This window comes from Oncorhynchus keta, unplaced genomic scaffold (assembly GCF_023373465.1).
Source record: "Oncorhynchus keta strain PuntledgeMale-10-30-2019 unplaced genomic scaffold, Oket_V2 Un_contig_1888_pilon_pilon, whole genome shotgun sequence".
NCBI lineage: Eukaryota > Metazoa > Chordata > Actinopteri > Salmoniformes > Salmonidae > Oncorhynchus > Oncorhynchus keta.
In genome coordinates, this window is record NW_026281161.1 from 37,583 (window position 1) to 57,500 (window position 19,918).

At 42.3% G+C, this 19,918-nt stretch overlaps 2 protein-coding genes and 1 long non-coding RNA gene across 10 annotated transcripts in view; 2 read left to right on the plus strand and 1 right to left on the minus strand.

The window, feature by feature from the left end:
* The first annotated feature begins 2,173 nt into the window (after nucleotides 1-2,173).
* Nucleotides 2,174-4,644, plus strand: LOC127920299 (uncharacterized). The gene is made up of 2 exons (XM_052504226.1): nucleotides 2,174-2,734; nucleotides 3,576-4,644. The coding sequence occupies exons 1-2, from the start codon at nucleotides 2,249-2,251 to the stop codon at nucleotides 4,497-4,499; spliced, it is 1,410 nt and encodes a 469-aa protein (XP_052360186.1). The 5' UTR covers nucleotides 2,174-2,248; the 3' UTR covers nucleotides 4,500-4,644.
* A 6,447-nt stretch (nucleotides 4,645-11,091) lies between these two features.
* The window catches only part of prss12 (serine protease 12), a 107,342-nt gene continuing 98,515 nt past the window's right edge, over nucleotides 11,092-19,918 (plus strand). The window contains exons 1-3 of the mRNA XM_052504225.1: nucleotides 11,092-11,794; nucleotides 13,668-13,806; nucleotides 18,267-18,442. Of these exons, the coding sequence (XP_052360185.1) occupies nucleotides 11,419-11,794; nucleotides 13,668-13,806; nucleotides 18,267-18,442 (691 nt within the window). The 5' untranslated portion in view covers nucleotides 11,092-11,418. The remainder of the gene's footprint in view (nucleotides 11,795-13,667; nucleotides 13,807-18,266; nucleotides 18,443-19,918) is intronic.
* The window catches only part of LOC127920302 (uncharacterized), a 2,721-nt gene continuing 1,432 nt past the window's right edge, over nucleotides 18,630-19,918 (minus strand). The window contains exons 2-5 of one of the 8 annotated variants that reach the window (XR_008105720.1): nucleotides 19,830-19,918; nucleotides 19,154-19,205; nucleotides 18,790-18,841; nucleotides 18,630-18,685 (exon numbers count right to left, since the gene is read on the minus strand). The exon at nucleotides 19,830-19,918 is cut by the window's right edge and continues 67 nt beyond it. This is a non-coding gene — a long non-coding RNA (uncharacterized LOC127920302). Of the gene's footprint in view, nucleotides 18,842-18,909; nucleotides 19,206-19,263; nucleotides 19,414-19,777 lie in introns of those variants that run through there. The other 7 variants (XR_008105719.1, XR_008105721.1, XR_008105722.1 and 4 more) reach the window with 7 other exon arrangements.

Genomic DNA, 19,918 nt, shown 5'->3' on the forward strand with positions numbered 1-19,918 from the left:
AAAATAGCCTCCAACACTCTATTCAACAAACTGGATGCAGTCTATCACAGTGCCATACGTTTCGTCACCAAAGCCCCATACACTACCCACCACTGCGACCTGTACGCTCTCGTTGGCTGGCCCTCGCTTCATATTCGTCGCCAAACCCACTGGCTCCAATCAATCAATCGATCAAATGTAATTTATAAAGCCCTTCGTACATCAGCTGATATCTCAAAGTGCTGTACAGAAACCCAGCCTAAATACTGATGTCACAGATTCTGTATGAACTAAATAATGATGTCACAGATTCTGTATGAACTAAATAATGATGTCACAGATTCTGTATGAACTAAATAATGATGTCACAGATTCTGTATGAACTAAATACTGATGTCACAGATTCTGTATGAACTAAATACTGATGTCACAGATTCTGTATGAACTAAATACTGATGTCACAGATTCTGTATGAACTAAATACTGATGTCACAGATTCTGTATGAACTAAATACTGATGTCACAGATTCTGTATGAACTAAATACTGATGTCACAGATTCTGTATGAACTAAATACTGATGTCACAGATTCTGTATGAACTAAATAATGATGTCACAGATTCTGTATGAACTAAATAATGATGTCACAGATTCTGTATGAACTAAATAATGATGTCACAGATTCTGTATGAACTAAATAATGATGTCACAGATTCTGTATGAACTAAATACTGATGTCACAGATTCTGTATGAACTAAATAATGATGTCACAGATTCTGTATGAACTAAATACTGATGTCACAGATTCTGTATGAACTAAATAATGATGTCACAGATTCTGTATGAACTAAATACTGATGTCACAGATTCTGTATGAACTAAATAATGATGTCACAGATTCTGTATGAACTAAATAATGATGTCACAGATTCTGTATGAACTAAATAATGATGTCACAGATTCTGTATGAACTAAATACTGATGTCACAGATTCTGTATGAACTAAATAATGATGTCACAGATTCTGTATGAACTAAATACTGATGTCACAGATTCTGTATGAACTAAATAATGATGTCACAGATTCTGTATGAACTAAATACTGATGTCACAGATTCTGTATGAACTAAATAATGATGTCACAGATTCTGTATGAACTAAATAATGATGTCACAGATTCTGTATGAACTAAATACTGATGTCACAGATTCTGTATGAACTAAATACTGATGTCACAGATTCTGTATGAACTAAATACTGATGTCACAGATTCTGTATGAACTAAATACTGATGTCACAGATTCTGTATGAACTAAATACTGATGTCACAGATTCTGTATGAACTAAATACTGATGTCACAGATTCTGTATGAACTAAATAATGATGTCACAGATTCTGTATGAACTAAATACTGATGTCACAGATTCTGTATGAACTAAATAATGATGTCACAGATTCTGTATGAACTAAATAATGATGTCACAGATTCTGTATGAACTAAATAATGATGTCACAGATTCTGTATGAACTAAATACTGATGTCACAGATTCTGTATGAACTAAATAATGATGTCACAGATTCTGTATGAACTAAATACTGATGTCACAGATTCTGTATGAACTAAATAATGATGTCACAGATTCTGTATGAACTAAATACTGATGTCACAGATTCTGTATGAACTAAATAATGATGTCACAGATTTGACTAAATAAGAACAAATAAAGATATTAAATGAGATGACAGACAGACAGACAGACAGACAGACAGACAGACAGACAGACAGACAGACAGACAGACAGACAGACAGACAGACAGACAGACAGACAGACAGACAGACAGACAGACAGACAGACAGACAGACAGACAGACAGACAGACAGACAGACAGACAGACAGACAGACAGTGAGAGAAAGCTTATTATTATTAAAGATGTAGCTTAAGAATAACTCTGGCTGGTGAAGTTTGTCTCTCTCCTCATTTGGGAAAGCAGAAAATGCCACCACAAGGTGCACCCGTGACCATCTCGAAACCTGATTTCATAATCTCTGTCTGTCTGTCTGTCTGTCTGTCTGTCTGTCTGTCTGTCTGTCTGTCTGTCTGTTTTTTTGAGCATGTTTTGACTGTCTGTTTCGATAGCAACAGACTGTGGTTAACAACTGGTTTAGATGATCATTGTCTAGTAGAGGAAGTCAAAACCCAACAGCACTGGCTACCTAGTAGAGCTAGAGGTCGATTGTCTGACTGGACATTACACTTCATCAACATGGTCAACATTGAGAGTCTGAAATCTCTACTCGACGAAATAGTGAAAAAATTGGCAGGAGGGGGCAGTTTTTATCTAATAATCGCTCTCGTCTTCATTCACTATGCTGTGTTTCATGTAGAGTTTGTTTGCTGTTGCAAACCTGGAGGTTTTCTCTCTGACCATCACTGTATCATGTACATCACGATTCCAGCTGTTCTGTTGTTTCTCCTCATTCTCTGGACGGATCAGATGTTCAAAAGAGTATGTCGGTTCACCTGCAGACGGAGGACCAAATGTCATTTCCTCTGTACACTGTTCTCACTTCTGGGTAAGTCAGCCTGTGTTGGGTTTCTCTGGGTTGCGTCTGTGCTCATCGATGGAGACTGGTACGTGTGCTGTAGAAACAATCTCCCTCCAGAGAAAGTTGATCTTCCCTGCAAAAAAAAAGATGAGCTCAACCCTGAAGACAAAATGACCCTGGCTCAACTCAGAAATGAATCGTTGGTAAGTGCCTCATCGTATTCTTCTATTCTTGTAATTTACTGCTACAGATTTCTGAAGAGGTGATGTGGTAGTTAGTGATGCCGGTCGTCATCATCTATAATAATTAGTTCTAAATGATTTTGAACAGCAAGTAACCCAAAAGATGGGCATGGCAGGAGGTAATAAAGCTCGGTAATTAAATTAGAGGAATGAAATGCAGTTTGACCGATTAAACCTTAAACATGAACTACAAGTCAGTAAATTGTCTCCAACTGTGAGTCTTGGTGTGAAATCTAAAGACCGACATATCAGAGCTGAATATTTACATCCTAGTGTGAAGTCCTGCCCCCTAAATGAAGTCCCGCCCCTCTGAATATTTACATCCTAGTGTGAAGTCCCGCCCCCTAAATGAAGTCCCGCCCCTCTGAATATTTACATCCTAGTGTGAAGTCCTGCCCCTCTGAATATTTACATCCTAGTGTGAAGTCCCGCCCCTCTGAATATTTACATCCTAGTGTGAAGTCCCGCCCCTCTGAATATTTACATCCTAGTGTGAAGTCCCGCCCCTCTGAATATTTACATCCTAGTGTGAAGTCCCGCCCCTCTGAATATTTACATCCTAGTGTGAAGTCCCACCCCTCTGAATATTTACATCCTAGTGTGAAGTCCCGCCCCTCTGAATATTTACATCCTAGTGTGAAGTCCCGCCCCTCTGAATATTTACATCCTAGTGTGAAGTCCCGCCCCTCTGAATATTTACATCCTAGTGTGAAGTCCCGACCCCTAAATCAACAAGGAGTGAAAGACAGTTTGACAGAAGCCATCCTACAATACTAACGTGTTTGTCATCATTGTCTTTCAGGATGTTGGTTGTTTAATTGCGCTGGGAGCTGCTGTTATGTTGATTCTGTCTATCATACATCGATGTCACTGCTGTGCTAAAGGTTGTAGGAGGTGGTGTGATGGTCAGAACAATGGATATCAACCTCTGAACCCGTCTGGGAGTCAGAACCCGTCTGGGAGTCAGAACCCGTCTGGGAGTCAGAACCCGTCTGGGAGTCAGAACCCGTCTGGGAGTCAGAACCCGTCTGGGAGTCAGAACTCGTCTGGGAGTCAGAACTCGTCTGGGAGTCAGAACCCGTCTGGGAGTCAGAACCCGTCTGGGAGTCAGAACTCGTCTGGGAGTCAGAACCCGTCTGGGAGTCAGAACCCGTCTGGGAGTCAGAACCCGTCTGGGAGTCAGAACCCGTCTGGGAGTCAGAACCCGTCTGGGAGTCAGAACCCGTCTGGGAGTCAGAACTCGTCTGGGAGTCAGAACTCGTCTGGGAGTGATAATAACAATACTCACTGTTGTGTTAAATTTTGTGAGACTTGTTGTAAATCTTATCACATGAATTTATTTGAGGAGAGTATTTTGGAAGAAACTGACATTAAAATGAGAGACATTTTAAAGGAGAAAGCTAAAGAGTATGTGTCTCAAAAAGTGAGCAAAATAATACCCCTTACTCAGACGAATAAAGACCAGAATAAAGACCCTAGGGTCAGTAGTGATGCAGGGGGCAATAACCCACCAGTGTCCGTTCCAGAGACACAGAGAGGTGAGGGGGCAGTAGGAGATGTTCATACATTTAATTGGGATGAAATATCGGATTTAGCTTTTGACATAATTGATCATTTACATAAACCTTCAACACCACCAGAGAGATCAATACAACCCCTTGTATCTGAAGCAGTTAATGATCAGGGTGGTGATGGAAAAAAAATGGGGAAAAAACTTACAAAATAACTGTTCAGGAAGTTGATGAGTGTTAAATTGTTAATGATGAAATTGTAAAGATGGTCATTATCTGTGATTATTATGATTATCTGTGATTATTATGATTATTACAATTATCTGTCATTATTATGAGTATATGTGATTATTATGATTATCTGTGATTATTATGATTATCTGTGATTATTATGAGTATATGTGAATATTATGATTATCTGTGATTATTATGAGTATATGTGAATATTATGATTATCTGTGATTATTATGATTATCTGTGATTATTATGAGTATATGTGATTATTATGATTATCTGTGATTATTATGATTATCTGTGATTATTATGATTATCAGTGATTATTACGATTATCTGTGATTATTATGAGTATATGTGAATATTATGATTATCTGTGACTATCTATGATTATCTGTGACTATCTATGATTATCTGTGATTATCTATGGTTATCTGTGATTAAAAAAAAAATAAAAAAATTATTATCTATGATTATCGGTGATTATCTATGATTATCTATGATTATTATGATTATCTATGATTATCTGTGATTATTATGATTATTATGATTATTACAATTATCTGTCATTATTATGAGTATATGTGATTATTATGATTATCAGTGATTATTATGATTATCTGTGATTATTATGATTATCTGTGATTATTATGAGTATATGTGATTATTATGATTATCTGTGATTATTATGATTATCAGTGATTATTACGATTATCTGTGATTATTATGAGTATATGTGAATATTATGATTATCTGTGACTATCTATGATTATCTGTGACTATCTATGATTATCTGTGATTATCTATGGTTATCTGTGATTAAAAAAATAAAAATAAAAATTATTATCTATGATTATCGGTGATTATCTATGATTATCTATGATTATTATGATTATCTATGATTATCTGTGATTATTATGATTATCTGTGATTATCTATGATTATCTGTGATTATCTATGATTATTATGATTATCTATGATTATCTGTGATTATCTATGATTATCTGTGATTATCTATGATTATCTGTGATTATCTATGATCATCTGTGAATATTATGATTATCTGTGATTTACATTTACATTTACATTTAAGTCATTTACGCTCTTATCCAGAGCGACTTACAAATTGGTGCATACACCTTATGACATCCAGTGGAACAGCCACTTACAATAGTGCATCTAAATCTTTTAGGGGGGGTGAGAAGGATTACTTACCCTTACTTACCCTATCCTAGGTATTCCTTGAAGAGGTGGGGTTTCAGGTGTCTCCGGAAGGTGGTGATTGACTCCGCTGTCCTGGCGTCGTGAGGGAGTTTGTTCCACCATTGGGGGCCAGAGCAGCGAACAGTTTTGACTGGGCTGAGCGGGAACTGTACTTCCTCAGTGGTAGGGAGGCGAGCAGGCCAGAGGTGGATGAACGCAGTGCCCTTGTTTGGGTGTAGGGCCTGATCAGAGCCTGGAGGTACTGAGGTGCCGTTCCCCTCACAGCTCCGTAGGCAAGCACCATGGTCTTGTAGCGGATGCGAGCTTCAACTGGAAGCCAGTGGAGAGAGCTGAGGAGCGGGGTGACGTGAGAGAACTTGATACTCATTATTATGAGTATCTATGATTATTATGATTATCTATGATTATCTATGACTATCTATGATTATCTATGACTACCTATGATTATCTGTGATTATCAAGGATTATCTGTGATTATTATGATTATCTACAATTATCTGTGATTATCTATGATCATCTGTGATTATTATGATTATCCATGATTATCTACGATTATCTATGATTATCTGTGATTATCTATGATTATCTGTGATTATTATGATTATCTATGATTATTATGATTATATATGATTATCTATGATTATCTGTGATTATTATGATTATCTGTGATTATCTGTGATTATCTATGATCAGCTGTGATTATTATGGTTATCTATGATTATCTATGATTATCTGTGATTATCTATGATTATCTGTGATTATCTATGATTATCTGTGATTATTTTGAGTATCTATGATTATTATGATTATCTGTGATTATTATGGTTATCTATGATTATCTATGATTATCTATGATTATCTATGATTATCTGTGATTATCTATGATTATCTGTGATTATCTATGATTATCTGTGATTATCTATGATTATCTGTGATTATTTTGAGTATCTATGATTATTATGATTATCTATGATTATCTGTGATTATTATGATTATCTGTAATTATCTATGATTATTATGATTATCTATGATTATCTATGACTATCTATGATTATCTGTGATTATCTATGATTATCTGTGATTATTATGATTATCTACGATTATCTGTGATTATCTATGATCATCTGTGATTATTATGATTATCCATGATTATCTACGATTTTCTACAATTATCTGTGCTTATCTGTGATTATTATGATTATCTATGATTATCTATGATTATCTGTGATTATCTATGATTATTGGTGATTATTATGATTATCTGTGATTATCTATGATTATCTGTGATTATTATGATTATCTGTGATTCTCTATGATTATTATGATTATCCATGATTATCTGTGATTATCTATGATTATCTGTTATTATCTATGATTATTATGATTATCTATGATTATCTATGGTTATCTATGATTATCTATGATTATCTGTGATTATCTGTGTTTATCTGTGATTATCTGTGATTATCTGTGATTATCTGTGATCATCTATGATCATCTATGATCATCTATGATTATCTGTGATTATCTGTGATTATCTGTGATTAGGATTGTCTCTGTTGTTGTTTTTAATGTTTTGTTTAAAAGTCATTGAAGTGGACAGTTTATTAGGTCATCTAGTACCAAGTCGGACCCCCCTCATGAAAGTCTCAATGCCTGTCTTCCTGCTTTATAGAGCAAGCAACAGCTATGTGACTCACTAGGAGCGAACCATTTCCGTGTACAGGATGGTGTACCTAATAAACTGGCCACTGAGTGTATATTCAGATTTCATATATTTTCTGATTTTCCAGACATTGACCTATAATGACATTTGACATCTATAATGTTGATTAATGTTGGTTGCAAAAATACGAAAAAGTATTAAAAAAAAACATTTATTTTTATAATCATTTAGCCTCACATGTGATCCTGTTTGTGAGTGTAATGTGGGGTTTTGATCACAGGGGGTGCTGTTGTGCCACATGATTATGTGTGTGAGTGTGTTGTGGGGATTTGACCACAGGGGGTGCTATTGTCTCACATATGATTCTGTTTTGAGTGTAATGTGGGGTTTTGACCACAGGGGGTGGTGTTGTATCACATATGATTCTGTACGGTAGTACAACGTGGTGATTTTGACCACAGGGGACGTCTCATATATGATTCTGTGTTTGTGTAAAATGACATAATAAACCCAGTCATATCTCCTCTCTTTGACTGACATAAATAAAGGTTGAGAACACCTTTATTTAACCAGGTAGGAGGGTTGAGAACACCTTTACTTAACCAGGTAGGAGAGTTGAGAACACCTTTATTTAACCAGGTAGGAGGGTTGAGAACACCTTTACTTAACCTGGTAGGAGAGTTGAGAACACCTGTATTTAACCAGGTATGAGGGTTGAGAACACCTTTATTTAACCAGGTAGGAGAGTTGAGAACACCTTTATTTAACCAGGTATGAGGGTTGAGAACACCTTTATTTAACCAGGTAGGAGAGTTGAGAACACCTGTATTTAACCAGGTAGGAGAGTTGAGAACACCTGTATTTAACCAGGTAGGCGAGTTGAGAACATCTTTATTTAACCAGGTAGGATAGTTGAGAACACCTTTATTTAACCAGGTAGGCTAGTTGAGAACACCTTTATTTAACCAGGTAGGCTAGTTGAGAACACCTTTATTTAACCAGGTAGGCTAGTTGAGAACACCTTTATTTAACCAGGTAGGCTAGTTGAGAACACCTTTATTTAACCAGGTAGGCTAGTTGAGAACACCTTTATTTAACCAGGTAGGCTAGTTGAGAACACCTTTATTTAACCAGGTAGGCTAGTTGAGAACACCTTTATTTAACCAGGTAGGCTAGTTGAGAACACCTTTATTTAACCAGGTAGGCTAGTTGAGAACACCTTTATTTAACCAGGTAGGCTAGTTGAGAACACCTTTATTTAACCAGGTAGGCTAGTTGAGAACACCTTTATTTAACCAGGTAGGCTAGTTGAGATCACCTTTATTTAACCAGGTAGGCAAGTTGAGATCACCTTTATTTAACAACTGTGACCTGGTCAAGATAAAGCAAAGCAGTGTTACACAAACAACAACACAGAGTTACACGTGGAGTAAACAACAACACAGAGTTACACATGGAGTAAACAACAACACAGAGTTACACATGGAGTAAACAACAACACAGAGTTACACATGGAGTAAACAACAACACAGAGTTACACGTGGAGTAAACAACAACACAGAGTTACACATGGAGTAAACAACAACACAGAGTTACACATGGAGTAAACAACAACACAGAGTTACACATGGAGTAAACAACAACACAGAGTTACACATGGAGTAAACAACAACACAGAGTTACACATGGAGTAAACAACAACACAGAGTTACACATGGAGTAAACAACAACACAGAGTTACACATGGAGTAAACAACAACACAGAGTTACACATGGAGTAAACAACAACACAGAGTTACACATGGAGTAAACAACAACACAGAGTTACACATGGAGTAAACAACAACACAGAGTTACACATGGAGTAAACAACAACACAGAGTTACACGTGGAGTAAACAACAACACAGAGTTACACATGGAGTAAACAACAACACAGAGTTACACATGGAGTAAACAACAACACAGAGTTACACATGGAGTAAACAACAACACAGAGTTACACATGGAGTAAACAACAACACAGAGTTACACATGGAGTAAACAACAACACAGAGTTACACATGGAGTAAACAACAACACAGAGTTACACATGGAGTAAACAACAACACAGAGTTACACATGGAGTAAACAACAACACAGAGTTACACATGGAGTAAACAACAACACAGAGTTACACATGGAGTAAACAACAACACAGAGTTACACGTGGAGTAAACAACAACACAGAGTTACACATGGAGTAAACAACAACACAGAGTTACACATGGAGTAAACAACAACACAGAGTTACACATGGAGTAAACAACAACACAGAGTTACACATGGAGTAAACAACAACACAGAGTTACACATGGAGTAAACAACAACACAGAGTTACACATGGAGTAAACAACAACACAGAGTTACACATGGAGTAAACAACAACACAGAGTTACACATGGAGTAAACAACAACACAGAGTTACACATGGAGTAAACAACAACACAGAGTTACACATGGAATAAACAACAACACAGAGTTACACATGGAGTAAACAACAACACAGAGTTACACATGGAGTAAACAACAACACAGAGTTACACATGGAGTAAACAACAACACAGAGTTACACATGGAGTAAACAACAACACAGAGTTACACATGGAGTAAACAACAACACAGAGTTACACATGGAGTAAACAACAACACAGAGTTACACATGGAGTAAACAACAACACAGAGTTACACATGGAGTAAACAACAACACAGAGTTACACATGGAGTAAACAACAACACAGAGTTACACATGGAGTAAACAACAACACAGAGTTACACATGGAGTAAACAACAACACAGAGTTACACATGGAGTAAACAACAACACAGAGTTACACGTGGAGTAAACAACAACACAGAGTTAAACATGGAGTAAACAACAACACAGAGTTACACATGGAGTAAACAACAACACAGAGTTACACATGGAGTAAACAACAACACAGAGTTACACATGGAATAAACAACAACACAGAGTTACACATGGAATAAACAACAACACAGAGTTACACATGGAGTAAACAACAACACAGAGTTACACATGGAGTAAACAACAACACAGAGTTACACATGGAGTAAACAACAACACAGAGTTACACATGGAGTAAACAAACATACAGTCAATAACACAATAGAAAAGTCTATATACAGAGTGAGCAAATGAGGTGAGATGAGGGAGGTGAAGGCCATAAATAGGGCCATAGTGGCAAAGTAAATATAATATAATAATTAAAACACTGGAATAGCCGAATGAGAAAGCCTACCAGCTCTTTACCATGTAGGACGAGTCTCCAACCAGGAGCCAAGAGGTAGCTGGGATGTATAAGGTGAATTAACATATTGTTCTACTAAATTAATTATTAATATTATTATTCTCATGTGATTTGTTTGTTCTCTGATTATCATGATCATAATCACAGCCCTGTAGGATACATCCACCTCGTTATGACCCATTAATAAGGCTATTACAATAACACACACACACACACACACACACACACACACACACACACACACAGGGCTCCTGTGTGCTTCTCAGTGCTAGAGGCGTCACTACAGACCCTCGTTCGATTCCAGGCTGTATCACAACCGGCCGGTATAGGGTTTGGCCACCGTAATTGTAAAAATAAGAATTTGTTCTTAAACTGACTTGCCTAGTTAAATAAAGGTTATACGCAACACACAAGCGCGAGAGTCACTCGGGATCTCATTAACTACCGGGCTCGAGGCACGAGTTCTGTTTCGTTCATTGATCCGCGTCTCTTTTAAAAACTCCTTTCTTGCCTGTTATTCTCACTCACACACACCCGGTCGATCCTATCCCACACTATGTAGACAGGTTCAGAATCAAGAGAGCGCATTTCTGAGAAGACGTGGCGTGAACCGGTTTAGTGTTTATTTCTCTCTCTCGGTTATGGACTACATTTGAGAGCGAGAGGAGAGGGAGAAAAGAAAGCCTGAACCGAGAAAACAAATGTCTCGGCTACTCTACAACAACATCATGGACTCTGTTCTCCTCTCAGTCGTTACGCTGGTAGTTGTTTTCACCTCCTCTTCCTACTCTCTTTCCTCCTCCGACGTCGTTCCCTCTCCTTCCTTCAATCTACCGTTTACCGACTGTGTCCAGAGCCGCGGGAGAGACGGGTTCTACCAAGGGTCTGTGGACGTGACGGAGTCCGGTGCGGTGTGTATGAGGTGGAGCGAGGTAGCGGGGTTTGAGGAGCGCTATCCGGGTAGAGGGCTTGGGGATCATAACCGCTGTCGGAACCCGGACAACAGGATCAGACCCTGGTGCTTCTTCAGGAACAGCCGCGGCAGAACCGACTGGGGCTACTGCGACTGTAAACAAGGTAGAGGAAGGAGAGAGTGTGTGTGTGTGTGTGTGTGTGTGTGTGTGTGTGTGGCAACAACGGGCATGTCTCAGCAGATGGAAGCATCTCATTAATATTGAGGTATGTGTCTGGTTGGTGGCTAGACTAAGAAACGTTGTTACGTTAACATGTACGAAGACAGACAAGCTGTCAGGTATTAGGGGGAGACTCTACCAAGATAGACAAGCTGTCAGTCATTAGGGGGAGACTCTACCAAGATAGACACGCTGTCAGTCATTAGGGGGGAGACTCTACCAAGACAGACAAGCTGTATGTTATTAGGGGGGAGACTCTACCAAGACAGACAAGCTGTCAGGTATAAGGGGGAGACTCTACCAATATAGACAAGCTGTCAGTCATTAGGGGGAGACTCTACCAAGACAGACAAGCTGTCAGTCATTAGGGGGAGACTCTACCAATATAGACAAGCTGTCAGTCATTAGGGGGGAGACTCTACCAAGATAGACAAGCTGTCAGTCATTAGGGGGAGACTCTATCAAGACAGACAAGCTGTCAGTCATTAGGGGGAGACTCTACCAAGATACACAAGCAGTCAGTCATTAGGGGGGAGACTCTACCAAGACAGACAAGCTGTCAGTCATTAGGGGGGAGACTCTACCAATATAGACAAGCTGTCAGTCATTAGGGGGGAGACTCTACCAAGACAGACAAGCTGTCAGTCATTAGGGGGAGACTCTAACAATATAGACAAGCTGTCAGTCATTAGGGGGAGACTCTACCAATATAGACAAGCTGTCAGTCATTAGGGGGGAGACTCTACCAAGACAGACAAGCTGTCAGTCATTAGGGGGAGACTCTACCAATATAGACAAGCTGTCAGTCATTAGGGGGGAGACTCTACCAAGACAGACAAGCTGCCAGTCATTAGGGGGAGACTCTACCAAGACAGACAAGCTGTCAGTCATTAGGGGGAGACTCTACCAAGATAGACAAGCTGTCAGTCATTAGGGGGAGACTCTACCAAGACAGACAAGCTGTCAGTCATTAGGGGGAGACTCTACCAAGATAGACAAGCTGTCAGTCATTAGGGGGAGACTCTACCAAGACAGACAAGCTGCCAGTGATTAGGGGGAGACTCTACCAATATAGACCAGCTGTCAGTCATTAGGGGGAGACTGTGTGTGTGTGTGTGTGTGTGTGTGTGTGTGTGTGTGTGTGTGTGTGTGTGTGTGTGTGTGTGTGTGTGTGTGTGTGTGTGTGTGTGTGTGTGTGTGTGTGTGTGTGTGTTATTGGTCAGCTTGATCTATGTTCCTCATATGAAATATGTTCCACCTATGAAATAGAAGGATCAAGGAAATCAACGTTTTCCTCTGATATGATACTCGGGAGACAGATACTCATCTCTTTCTCTCTCTGTCTCTCTATGTCTCTCTCTCACACTGTGTCTCTCACTCTGTGTCTCTCTCTCTCTCTCACTCTGTGTCTCTCTCTCTCTGTCACTCTGTGTCTCTCTGTTACTCTGTGTCTCTCTCTCTGTCACTCTGTCTCTCTCTCTCTGTCACTCTGTGTCTCTCTCTCTCTGTCACTCTGTGTCTCTCTCTCTGTCACTCTTTGTCTCTCTCTCACTGTCACTCTGTCTCTCTCTCTGTCACTCTGTGTCTCTCTCTCTCTGTCACTCTGTGTCTCTCTCTCACTGTCACTCTGTCTCTCTCTCTGTCACTCTGTGTCTTTCTCTCTCTGTCACTCTGTGTCTCTCTCTCACTGTCACTCTGTGTGCCTCGCTCTGTGTGCCTCTCTTTGTGTGTCTCTGTCACTCTCTGTCTCTTTCTTTCTCTTTCTCTCTCCCTCAGTGGAAAATGATCTAAACGGTGTGTGTGTGTCTCTCGTCCAGGGTCAGTGCGCCTGCAGGGCGGCCGCTCTAAGCTGGATGGCAGGGTGGAGGTGTATCTACAGGGGGTCTGGGGGTCTGTCTGTGGTGATGACTGGGGAGAGCAGGACGCTACAGTGGTCTGCAGACAGCTGGGACCGGAGTGAGTCACACCCATGCGTGGGCACAACACATGCACGCACACACAGTCACACACACGCACACACACTCACACACACGCACACACACGCACACACACTCACACACACTGTGGAGAGGTTATCCTAGAGAAAGGAGTGGAGCGGTTATCCTAGAAAAAGGAGTGGAGTGGTTATCCTAGAAAAAGGAGTGGAGCGGTTATCCTAGAAAAAGGAGTGGAGTGGTTATCCTAGAAAAAGAAAGTGGTGGAGCTGTTATCCTAGAAAAAGGAGTGGCGCAGTTATCCTAGAAAAAGGAAGGAGGGGAGCGGTTATCCTAGAAAAAGGAGTGGAGCTGTTATCCTAGAAAAAGAAAGGAGTAGAGCAGTTATCCTAGAAAATGGAGTGGAGCTGTTATCCTAGAAAAAGAAAGGAGTGGAGCGGTTATCCTCGAAAAATGAAGGAGGGGAGCGGTTATCCTAGAAAAAGGAGTGGAGCTGTTATCCTAGAAAAAGAAAGTGGTGGAGCTGTTATCCAAGAAAAAGGAGTGGAGCGGTTATCCTAGAAAAAGAAAGGAGCGGAGCAGTTATCAGAGAAAAAGGAATGAGGGGAGCGGTTATCCTATGAAACGGAGTGGAGTGGTTATCCTAGAAAAATTAGTGGAGCTGTTATCCTTGAAAAATGAAGGAGGGGAGCGATTATCCTAGAAAAAGGAGTGGAGCTGTTATCCTAGAAAAAGGAGTGGAGCTGTTAACCTAGAAAAAGAAAGGAGTAGAGCAGTTATCCTAGAAAATGGAGTGGAGCTGTTATCCTAGAAAAAGAAAGGAGTGGAGCGGTTATCCTAGAAAAAGAAAGGAGTGGAGCGGTTATCCTAGAAAAAGGAGTGGAGCTGTTATCATAGAAAAAGGAAGGAGGGGAGCGGTTATCCTAGAAAAAGGAGTGGAGCTGTTATCCTAGAAAAAGAAAGGAGTAGAGCAGTTATCCTCGAAAAATGAAGGAGGGGAGCGATTATCCTAGAAAAAGGAGTGGAGTGGTTATCCTAGAAAAATTAGTGGAGCTGTTATCCTTGAAAAATGAAGGAGGGGAGCAGTTATCCTAGAAAAATGAGTGGAGCTGTTATCCTAGAAAATGGAGTGGAGCTGTTATCCTAGAAAAAGAAAGGAGTGGAGCGGTTATCCTAGAAAATGGAATGGAGCTGTTATCCTAGAAAAAGAAAGGAGTGGAGCGGTTATCCTCGAAAAATGAAGGAGGGGAGCGATTATCCTAGAAAAAGGAGTGGAGTGGTTATCCTAGAAAAATTAGTGGTGCTGTTATCCTTGAAAAATGAAGGAGGGGAGCAGTTATCCTAGAAAAAGGAGTGGAGCTGTTATCCTAGAAAAAGGAAGGAGGGGAGTGGTTATCCTAGAAAAAGGAGTGGAGCTGTTATCCTAGAAAAAGAAAGGAGTAGAGCAGTTATCCTAGAAAATGGAGTGGAGCTGTTATCCTAGAAAAAGAAAGGAGTGGAGCGGTTATCCTAGAAAAAGGAGTGGAGCGGTTATCCTAGAAAAAGGAAGGAGGGGAGCAGTTATCCTAGAAAAAGGAAGGAGGGGAGCAGTTATCCTAGAAAAAGGAAGGAGTGGAGCGGTTATCCTAGAAAAAGGAGTGGAGCGGTTATCCTAGAAAAAGGAAGGAGCGGTTATCCTAGAAAAAGGAGTGGAGCAGATATCCTAGAAAAAGGAGTGGAGCGGTTATCCTAGAAAAGGGAGTGGAGTGGTTATCCTAGAAAAAGGAGTGGAGTGGTTATCCTAGAAAAAGAAAGGAGCGGAGCAGTTATCCTAGAAAAAGGAAGGAGGGGAGCGGTTATCCTAGAAAAAGGAGTGGAGTGGTTATCCTAGAAAAAGAAAGGAGCGGAGCGGTTATCCTAGAAAAAGAAAGTGGTGGAGCTGTTATCCTAGAAAAAGGAGTGGAGCGGTTATCCTAGAAACGAAAGGAGCGGAGCAGTTATCCTAGAAAAAGGAAGGAGGGGAGCGGTTATCCTATAAAACGGGTGGTTATCCTAGAAAAATTAGTGGAGCTGTTATCCTCAAAAAATGAAGGAGGGGAGTGATTATCCTAGAAAAAGGAGTGGAGCTGTTATCCTAGAAAAAGGAGTGGAGCAGTTATCCTAGAAAAAGAAAGGAGCGGAGCAGTTATCCTAGAAAAAGGAAGGAGGGGAGCGGTTATCCTATAAAACGGAGTGGTTATCCTAGAAAAATTAGTGGAGCTGTTATCCTTGAAAAATGAAGGAGGGGAGCGATTATCCTAGAAAAAGGAGTGGAGCTGTTATCCTAGAAAAAGGAAGGAGGGGAGTGGTTATCATAGAAAAAGGAGTGGAGCTGTTATCCTAGAAAAAGAAAGGAGTAGAGCAGTTATCCTAGAAAATAGAGTGGAGCTGTTATCCTAGAAAAAGAAAGGAGTGGAGCGGTTATCCTAGAAAAAGGAGTGGAGCGGTTATCCTAGAAAAAGGAAGGAGGGGAGCAGTTATCCTAGAAAAAGGAAGGAGGGGAGCAGTTATCCTAGAAAAAGGAAGGAGTGGAGCGGTTATCCTAGAAAAAGGAGTGGAGCGGTTAGCGTAGAAAAAGGAAGGAGCGGTTATCCTAGAAAAAGGAGTGGAGCAGATATCCTAGAAAAAGGAGTGGAGCGGTTATCCTAGAAAAGGGAGTGGAGTGGTTATCCTAGAAAAAGGAGTGGAGTGGTTATCCTAGAAAAAGAAAGGAGCGGAGCAGTTATCCTAGAAAAAGGAAGGAGGGGAGCGGTTATCCTAGAAAAAGGAGTGGAGTGGTTATCCTAGAAAAAGGAGTGGAGTGGTTATCCTAGAAAAAGAAAGGAGCAGAGCGGTTATCCTAGAAAAAGAAAGTGGTGGAGCTGTTATCCTAGAAAAAGGAGTGGAGCGGTTATCCTAGAAAAAGAAAGGAGCGGAGCAGTTATCCTAGAAAAAGGAAGGAGGGGAGCGGTTATCCTATAAAACGGAGTGGTTATCCTAGAAAAATTAGTGGAGCTGTTATCCTCGAAAAATGAAGGAGGGGAGCGATTATCCTAGAAAAAGGAGTGGAGCTGTTATCCTAGAAAAAGGAAGGAGGGGAGTGGTTATCCTAGAAAAAGGAGTGGAGCTGTTATCCTAGAAAAAGAAAGGAGTAGAGCAGTTATCCTAGAAAATGGAGTGGAGCTGTTATCCTAGAAAAAGAAAGGAGTGGAGCGGTTATCCTAGAAAAAGAAAGGAGTGGAGCGGTTATCCTAGAAAAAGGAAGGAGGGGAGCAGTTATCCTATAAAAAGGAAGGAGTGGAGTGGCTATCCTAGAAAAAGAAAGGAGTGGAGCGGTTATCCTAGAAAAAGGAAGGAGCGGTTATCCTAGAAAAAGGAGTGGAGCAGATATCCTAGAAAAAGGAGTGGAGCGGTTATCCTAGAAAAAGGAGTGGAGTGGTTATCCTAGAAAAACGAGTGGAGTGGTTATCCTAGAAAAAGGAGTGGAGCAGTTATCCTAGAAAAAGAAAGGAGTAGAGCTGTTAACCTAGAAAAAGAAAGGAGTAGAGCAGTTATCCTAGAAAATGGAGTGGAGCTGTTATCCTAGAAAAAGAAAGGAGTGGAGCGGTTATCCTAGAAAAAGAAAGGAGGGGAGCGGTTATCCTAGAAAAAGAAAGGATTGTCTAGACAGGACATATGATGTAGCAGTTCTCTAGACAGGACAGATGGTGTAACAGGTGTGGTAGCAGGTCTCTAGACAGGACAGTTGCTATAACAGAGGATGTAGCAGGTCTCTAGACAGGACAGATGATGTAGCAGTTCTCTAGACAGGACAGTTGCTATAACAGAGGATGTAGCATGTCTCTAGACAGGACAGATGATGGAGCAGGTCTCTAGACAGGACAGATGATGTAGCAGGTCTCTAGACAGGACAGGTGATGTAGCAGGTCTCTAGACAGGACAGGTGATGTAACAGGTCTCTAGACAGGACAGGTGTTGTAACAGGTCTCTAGACAGGACAGATTATGTAACAGGTCTCTAGACAGGACAGGTGATGTAGCAGGTCGCACGCACGCACACACACCGATACACACACACACACACACACACACACACACACACACACACACACACACACACACACACACACACACACACACACACACACACACACACACACACAGAGCGCCAAAGGTCAGGTCAGAGGAGAGGGTTGGGGGGATACAGACAGACATGCTAAAGAGGGTGACAGTGATTGGTTTAAAATGACTGCTTGACTGTGTGTGTGTGTGTGTGTGTGTGTGTGTGTGTGTGTGTGTGTGTGTGTGTGTGTGTGTGTGTGTGTGTGTGTGTGTGTGTGTGTGTGTGTGTGTGTGTGTGTGGGCCTGCGTGTGTCTGTCTGTCTGTCTCCGTGTGTCTCTGTGTGCACCCTGTCTGTCTGTCTGTCTGTCTGTCTGTCTGTCTGTCTGTCTGTCTGTCTGTGTCTCCATCTCTCTCTCCCTGTAGTTTCTCTGGCCGAGCGCGCTCCTCCGCCCTATCTCCTCGAGGGGGTGTGGTCAGAATGCACTGGGGGGCGGTCCACTGTCAGGGGGAGGAGCCTGATATACTGCAGTGTCCCAGTGTTCCATGGAACGGAGGGGAGTGTCCCCACGCTGCAGCCGTCATCTGTACCCCAATGGAAGGTAGGAGGGGAGTGTCCCCACTCTGCAGGGGTCACCTGTACCCCAATGGAAGGTAGGAGGGGAGTGTCCCCACTCTGCAGGGGTCACCTGTACCCCAATGGAAGGTAGGAGGGGAGTGTCCCCACTCTGCAGCCGTCACCTGTACCCAAATGGAAGGTAGGAGGGGAGTTTCCCCACTCTGCAGGGGTCATCTGTACCCCAATGGAAGGTAGGAGGGGAGTGTCCCCACGCTGCAGCCGTCACCTGTACCCCAATGGAAGGTAGGAGGGGAGTGTCCCCACGCTGCAGCCGTCATCTGTACCCCAATGGAAGGTAGGAGGGGAGTGTCCCCACTCTGCAGGGGTCACCTGTACCCCAATGGAAGGTAGGAGGGGAGTGTCCCCACTCTGCAGCCGTCACCTGTACCCCAATGGAAGGTAGGAGGGGAGTGTCCCCACTCTGCAGGGGTCATCTGTACCCCAATGGAAGGTAGGAGGGGAGTGTCCCCACTCTGCAGGGGTCACCTGTACCCCAATGGAAGGTAGGAGGGGAGTGTCCCCACTCTGCATGGGTCAGCTGTACCCCAATGGAAGGTAGGAGGGGAGTGTCCCCACTCTGCAGCCGTCACCTGTACCCCAATGGAAGGTAGGAGGGGAGTGTCCCCACTCTGCAGGGGTCACCTGTACCCCAATGGAAGGTAGGAGGGGAGTGTCCCCACGCTGCAGCCGTCACCTGTACCCCAATGGAAGGTAGGAGGGGAGTGTCCCCACGCTGCAGCCGTCACCTGTACCCCAATGGAAGGTAGGAGGGGAGTGTCCCCACTCTGCAGGGGTCAGCTGTACCCCAATGGAAGGTAGGAGGGGAGTGTCCCCACTCTGCAGGGGTCACCTGTACCCCAATGGAAGGTAGGAGGGGAGTGTCCCCACTCTGCAGCCGTCATCTGTACCCCAATGGAAGGTAGGAGGGGAGTGTCCCCACGCTGCAGCCGTCATCTGTACCCCAATGGAAGGTAGGAGGGGAGTGTCCCCACTCTGCAGCCGTCACCTGTACCCCAATGGAAGGTAGGAGGGGAGTGTCCCCACTCTGCAGGGGTCACCTGTACCCCAATGGAAGGTAGGAGGGGAGTGTCCCCACTCTGCAGGGGTCACCTGTACCCCAATGGAAGGTAGGAGGGGAGTGTCCCCACTCTGCAGGGGTCACCTGTACCCCAATGGAAGGTAGGAGGGGAGTGTCCCCACTCTGCAGCCGTCACCTGTACCCAAATGGAAGGTAGGAGGGGAGTGTCCCCACGCTGCAGCCGTCACCTGTACCCCAATGGAAGGTAGGAGGGGAGTGTCCCCACTCTGCAGGGGTCACCTGTACCCCAATGGAAGGTAGGAGGGGAGTGTCCCCACTCTGCAGGGGTCACCTGTACCCCAATGGAAGGTAGGAGGGGAGTGTCCCCACTCTGCAGCCGTCACCTGTACCCCAATGGAAGGTAGGAGGGGAGTGTCCCCA

What these genes read in the sequence shown, in the direction of transcription:
- LOC127920299 (XM_052504226.1), top strand. Translation starts at nt 2,249, where the DNA reads ATGGTCAACATTGAGAGTCTGAAATCTCTACTCGACGAAATAGTGAAA. An exon ending in AACTCAGAAATGAATCGTTG is followed by an intron (nt 2,735 to 3,575) that starts GTAAGTGCCTCA and finishes ATTGTCTTTCAG; the next exon opens with GATGTTGGTTGTTTAATTGC.